This window comes from Glycine max, chromosome 8 (assembly GCF_000004515.6).
Source record: "Glycine max cultivar Williams 82 chromosome 8, Glycine_max_v4.0, whole genome shotgun sequence".
Lineage (NCBI taxonomy): Eukaryota > Viridiplantae > Streptophyta > Magnoliopsida > Fabales > Fabaceae > Glycine > Glycine max.
In genome coordinates, this window is record NC_038244.2 from 40460757 (window position 1) to 40467633 (window position 6877).

General features: G+C 30.7%; 2 protein-coding genes across 2 annotated transcripts; one reads left to right on the forward strand and one right to left on the reverse strand.

Moving 5' to 3' along the window:
* Positions 1-1189: 1189 nt before the first annotated feature.
* On the forward strand, positions 1190-3885 carry LOC100786068 (dnaJ homolog subfamily B member 5). Its single transcript, XM_003531998.4, has 2 exons — positions 1190-2081; positions 3166-3885. The coding sequence occupies exons 1-2, from the start codon at positions 1669-1671 to the stop codon at positions 3620-3622; spliced, it is 870 nt and encodes a 289-aa protein (XP_003532046.1). The 5' UTR covers positions 1190-1668; the 3' UTR covers positions 3623-3885.
* Positions 3886-5401: 1516 nt separating this feature from the next.
* On the reverse strand, positions 5402-6607 carry LOC100527572 (uncharacterized). The gene is given in 3 exon segments (NM_001251145.2): positions 5402-5751; positions 6166-6288; positions 6386-6607. Coding segments are annotated over 3 exon segments (366 nt in total). The 5' UTR covers positions 6497-6607; the 3' UTR covers positions 5402-5619.
* Between the last annotated feature and the right edge of the window lie 270 nt (positions 6608-6877).

Sequence of the window (6877 nt, forward strand, 5' to 3'; positions counted from 1 at the left end):
CGATGTTAATAATATTTGTCCCGAGAGACTAAAAATGCTTATATTTAAAACTGTAAGATCGATCAAAATGTTTGATAGTGGAATACAGAAATAAAAATATTTTTTTTTATAAAATGTAGAGACTAATTGGTAAGTTTTATTAATGCAATTAATTAGTAAAATATAATTTAAGCAATTTAATGATTCAAAATTAATTTTATTAAACTCTCATTCAACCAAAAAGTCATTGGTTTTAGTAAAAAAAAAAGTGGTTCTAAAGCGAAGATTTCACTAAAAATATTTGATTTCCCGGAAGAGAAGATTACGGTGAAAGAAAAAAAAAAAAAAAAACAAAACTCTAAATCAAATGGTGCTTAAATTTCGAATCCCTGTAACTAATTGGGCATCGTTTCCGTATTTTGGCAGATACATATATTTTAAGTCAACTAACTATTATCAGAAATATAATGTGAATGTACCTTTTCTGATCAGTATTGTAAATGTAGCTTGAATAGGTAGTTCAAAATTCTCTTAATTGTATTTTACTCCCCTTATTTTTTTATTTTATAAATTTAATCCTCTTATTTTATTTTGTGTTTTGTCTTCGTTATTTTAATTCTATAATTTTTTTATATTATTAACTTAACATATAATATATAATTAAAAAAAGTCAATGTGACTCTAGAGTGCTATGCTAATATATAATGTCATCGTGACAATGTAATATTTTTTAGGTTTAAATATTTTTTGGTTTCTTAAATTTAGAGTCTATTTTTTTAGTCATTTAATTTTTTTTTATTATTTTAGTTTTTCAAATTCGTAAAATGTCTTTTCTTAATCCCTCAATTCCTCTTGGCTGAATTTTGACGATTTGGATGTATAATTTAGTGTAATTTTGACTGAACATTGAACAAATTAGAAGACTAATAAAATGAAAGTTTTAATTTGAAAAACTAAAATCTAAAAACAATAGACTCTCAAATGTGTTTTAATCAACAACTGATTTTAATCAAAAGAATTGACTAATCACCACATGACAATAAATATAATTTCATGTTAACACTTTTGTTAAATATTAAATGTCATTAATAAGTAGACAAAAAATTAACAATTAAAATAATAAAAAGAGACCAAATTCATAAAATAACACAAATATGAAAACAAACCCTTCAAAATTTCCCTTATTACCATTATCTTGCCATTATATATTGGATCTTGTTGAACATTTTTGTCCACAAGGTACTACCATATTACTACTACATCACTCACTAGCCACTACTACCCTCTCTCAAAAACTCCAAAAATCATAATGCCATATCATCGATATTTATCTCCTTAGCCATCAGCATCCCAAGTGTCCAACCTTAAAATCTTCTATCTCTCTCACTAACTCATACTCTGTTTGCTCTGTTTCAGTGTTTCTCTCCCCTGCTATCTCTAAATTGAACGTGTTTTCTGCTACTTTTGCGCGTGTGCATTCCTCTTCCCTTCAAAGCTAGCACTTTACCCACCACCACAACAACCCCTTTTGCTCCCACGTGCACAGAGTCAAACCCAAAGCTCTTTTTTTCTCTCCAAACCCACAACAACAAAAACAGAGCTTCTCTGTTTTCTCCATTCCCAAAACACAAAATAAAATAAAAAAGGAATCTTTTTCACGCATAATTCTGCTGAATTTCGGAACAGAAAATGGGTGCTGGTGAGTACTACAAGATCCTCAAGGTGAACCGCAATGCCACAGATGAAGAACTCAAGAGGGCATATAAGAGATTGGCCATGAAGTGGCACCCAGATAAGAACCATCAACACCACCATGTTACGAAGGAAGAAGCTGAGGCAAAGTTCAAGCAGGTTTCGGAGGCTTATGATGTTCTCAGCGACCCAAAGAAGCGTCAGATCTATGATTTCTATGGCCACTATCCCCTCAACTCCATGAAGGTGAATGAGGAGAATAGTGATGGGGATGTTAATAGGGTCCCCAAGGGGAAGGGGGAGAAAAATGTGGGGGTGGTTGAGAGCAAATTGGTGTGCACCCTTGAGGAGCTTTACAAAGGGTGCAAGAAGAAGTTGAAGATCTCAAGGACTGTTCCTCATGAATTCGGGTAATCTGTGTTTTTTATCTCGCTGGTGTTCTTGTCTTAATCCTTTTGCATTAGTGGTGGAATTTGATGTGTGTTTTTGGCTGGTGAATGTGTTTGCTTGTAGAATGTAGATTTGTTTCCATGCTGCTTTAGACATATGTTTGTTTTGCAGTGCATAGATTAGTTTTAGTTTCTGAAAGTTATCTTTTCTTTAAAAAGGTGTGGTTATAGGCTCCATGTGTTATGGATGTTGGTTGAATTTTAATAATTCTGATGCATGGGCTATATGTGTGCTATTGATGTTGATTGAAATTCTAATAATTCTGAAACTATCAAAACAAAACTCGCTGATATTAATTGGGATTACACTACACTTGAATGCTTGAATTGTTGCTTAATCTTTTAACTCATGAATCATTTCCTAGTAGAGAAAAATCAACGGTTCCATTTCCAAGAAATTTGACTGTATTATTGTGTAAATTAATGGATAATTTACATTTTACTCGATAGTGTGTCTTAGAGTCCTCCTTATTTCATTTATTAGCATATTTTTTCTTATTTGGCTATCCACTTCTGGTTTGGCTGTTTCCCTTTTGGCTTTCACTGACTAGGCCTTGATCACACACACACCTGTGCAGGCACGCTTACATGCATACATGTGTACCCACATGTGGAGAAAGAGGAGATCCTTTGTTATTATATTTTTTTATTCTTTTGGGATTTGCGTTGGTCTTCTTAATGGTTGTTTTAGTTGTATAAAAACAAAGTAAAACTATTCATTAGTAAGTTGCAGGATAAAATATGTTGGTTTTTAGAGATTCCAATTTCAGGTTTGTTTTCTGGTGGACTTGGCCAAGTGAATAAAAATTGTGTCAAATGTGTCCTATTTTCTATTCCCCTTTACCATTTCAAGTTGCTTAGAGATATGTGCTTTTATGTATTGTTTTGATTGGTCAATGTTAGTTGTTACTTTTTGTTTCCGAGAAGAATTTGAACCCATGACTTTTTCCTCTCCCCTTCAGTCTTCAACCACGAAGCCAACCTTATAACTCCAAAGATATATGTGTTTTTGGCTTCACAAATATCCTCTTTTTGGTATTTGCAGGAAAATGAAGACTGTGGAAGAGGTCTTGAAAATTGACATCAAACCTGGTTGGAAAAGAGGCACAAAAATAACATTTCCTGGAAAAGGCAACCAAGAAGCAGAAAGTAAAACTCCGGATGACCTAATCTTTGTGGTGGATGAAAAACCACATGCTTTTTTCAAAAGGGATGGAAATGATTTGGTTGTCACACAGAAAATCTTACTTGTGGAGGCTCTAGTGGGAAAGACACTCAACTTAACCACCTTGGATGGAAGAGAGCTCACAATTCAAGTCACAGAAGTAGTGAAACCAAAATATGTGCTGGTGGTCCCAAATGAAGGAATGCCAATTTCAAAGGAACCTGGCAAGAAAGGAAACTTGAGAATCAAGTTTGATGTTTTGTTCCCATCAAGGCTTACCTCACAACAGAAGTATGAGCTGAAAAGGATTTTGAGCAACAGTACTGCTGATGACTAATTCTGTCTTGTGTATGTCTTATTGGCTTCTTTGTTTTTTCTATTAACACCCTTGAGTTAAGAGAGGTCAGTTTACAATGTGTAAATATTTAAATACACCTTTTAGTCTTAGACATGAAAAATGTGCATAACACAAATAAACCAAGCATGTTACTACTATGTCTGCAGTGTTGTGGTGTAGTTTTGGAATAAGGCGATTTCATCTGCAAAAATGGTCTTGGATTGTGTTTAATCAGTATTATAATACATTATTGGGTGGAAATATTTACAGTCCTAATATGTTTATTCAGCTTTTTTTTTTATTAAACTTTTTAATTCTATTCATATTTAAATTTTGACTTAAATAAATTTTAGTCTTTAAATTACTCTTTCAATCCGTATATAATTGCAAATTTTCAATATAAGTTTTTTATATTAGGAATTTTTTTTATTCTAGTTCATGCTATTCAAGAAACATCAAGTATATTTTCCAGTTTCTGTTAGCTGTGCCATCTTTTAGCAAGAACATGGACTAAAATGAAAAAAAAAATAAGAAGAAAAAAACCAAAATAAAAATAATCTTATATTATTGCAATCAAAAAATTATTGAAGCTTTAAATTTTTCTTTAAACAAAATAAAATTAATATTTCTATCCATACAATTTATTTTTTTATTGTTGTTTTTTAAAATTTACCCATGTTTAAATTTTAAAATAAAATTCCAAAATTATTTTATTTCCATTTCATACAGTATGAAATACGTGGCAAACATAAAATAAAATAAATGAGTTTAATTTTTATTTTCACATAATAAAAACTTATAATTCTGATGGAATAATTTGAATGCTAAAATCATTTTAATAGCATATTTAGGAAATAAATATTGTATTTAATGAGTATATTATAAAAATAATTGAGAAATCTTTTTTTTTCTTACTAAGTATATCCTCAACTGATATTCAAAATTTAACTCCTTTCAAAATGTAGAGATTCCGAATTAGATTTTGCTTCTTCCAATAAAAAAATTTCATTTTTTTTCATTCCTTTCGAAATGTAAAAATTATTGAATTGGATTTTACTTTTTTTTAATAAAGTCTTCTTCATTTATTAATTCCTTTTGAAGTGTAAAGATGATTGAAATGGATTTTGATTCCTTATCATAAATAATATATTCTAATTATCAATTGCATTTTTTGGGGGAAGTGTCAGTTACTTCACTCTTTTTCAATATATATTTTTACTTCGCATTTCTAGAAGAAAGCAGAAGGAAAAGGAAAAAAAAAGAAGTCTTCTGTGCATTTATTGGTTTCGGTTAAATAGAGGCTTGTTATTTTTGTAATAATATGAAAATGACTAATCTCGACATATTTCATGATAATCTATATTCTACAATGTCCATCCGTTTGGTCCCATGATTTCTCTATCTATTTCTCCACACGTCTATTTTATAAAAACTTTGAAATTTTTTTTTCTTTTTTTTTTCCTAAGAGAACTGTCTTGTTTCGCTAATAATTTTGATAGTAATTGATATTGATGAGCTTGTCAAATATCACTAAATAATCCAATAGATGTGACCTTGTAATGCATATATTATATAGAAATCGGATGCATCAGTGCCCCTTTTATGTCGTTTTTCATTCATGGCTTAAAATCAGCACCGACACATTACAAATAGGTCTAAATATTAAATTTGTGATGGTGAGTATTAAACAATAACACTTGTTTTTTAGTTGAAAATAATGGTACCAACTTATTCAGCTTCCTATATGAGTTGTTGGTTTTTCCTTTTCTTTTTTTTTTTAAAAAAGGAAATAGACAAAACTAGAATCCACGAAGGAACACAAAACATGATGAGAAACATCCCCGAAGAGCACTAGGGATATAAAATCAGGAGGAAACTCAAATATTCTCTGGTTGAGATTTGATGAAAGATTATATCTAGCAAGAAGATCCTGTAAAATATGCTGAAGAGTGAAGAGCCTTGCGGATTTTTATTTTAATTAGTGCATGATCACACATTTATTTTCTGTGTTGTTCAATCAACCTTTGTAGCTCCTCCTTTCTCACTCCCACCACTTTATTAGCCACTTTGCCTTTCTTAAGCAGCATGAAAGTTGGCATTCCCTGTACTTGGTAATGTTGAGATACCTCCTGTTTTCATTTATATATTGTAAATCCAAATCAGTTCCCAAGTTCTAGAAATTATTTGTAACTATAATATAAGAAAAGTGTAAAATATGCTTTAAGTTTTTTATTTTTCAGTCAAAATTAGTTTGAGTCTTTACATTTTTAAAACATTGATTTTATTCTGTGTTTTTTTTTATAATTAGTAAATTTTGTCTCTTTTTATACAACTTAAAGATATTAGGATGAGGGATAAAATTCTTCGATTATAAAAAAAAATTACGAAAATCAAAATCATCATTTTTAAAATATAGAAATTAAGACAAATTTTAAACATAAAACTAACTAAAATGCATTTTACCCATAATAAAATTTATATTAGTATATGATTTTTAAAATTAGGAACAAATGAGTTAAAGTGAAAAGGAGTGATTGTTATACCATTAACTCATCCACATCAATCTTGACAAACTCAACATCTCTGTATTTTGTAGCAAACTCTTGGATAACTGGATCCATGAGTTTGCAAGGTCCACACCATGATGCAGTGAAATCAACCACCATCTGTAGCAAAGAAAAACAATCTCATAGTAAAACCAAATTTTTCTTCTGGGCTTAAAAGTAAAACCAAAAATTTTACCAGTTAATATTCCTAACATACCAGTTTGTTAGTTTGTTTCAAGGCATCAAAGTGAGCATTCCATTTAGCAGTGGAATGGAAAGTAAGCACTTGAGATGACTCTGATGACCTAGCAACATATGCCATGGCCATGTCAATGATTAATGGTTCCTTCTTCTAGGAATGATAAACCAAAATTGACTTGTGAGCTTGTATGAATCAAAGGTAAATCGAAAGGAAAAGAGGTTCTCTGTTTTGGATGATGGAAAATTAAGCTAGAGTGAATGCCCTATATATAGAACAAAGTAGTGGTAACTATTATATGATTTCTTTAGAAACGAATCAGATTCTTCAGTGTGTGGCAAGCTGTAAATTGGACCCTCATAGCTAGGTAGTTTAATTAGGGGACACAATTCAGAGCATAAGTACCTGTTGAAAATCGATGGTCCCGACATCATTCTCGTCCCATGATGTTCATATGAAAGTACAGTTACCTCTTCAAATTCCCATTTTTGGGTATTAAGTTTTTTTTTT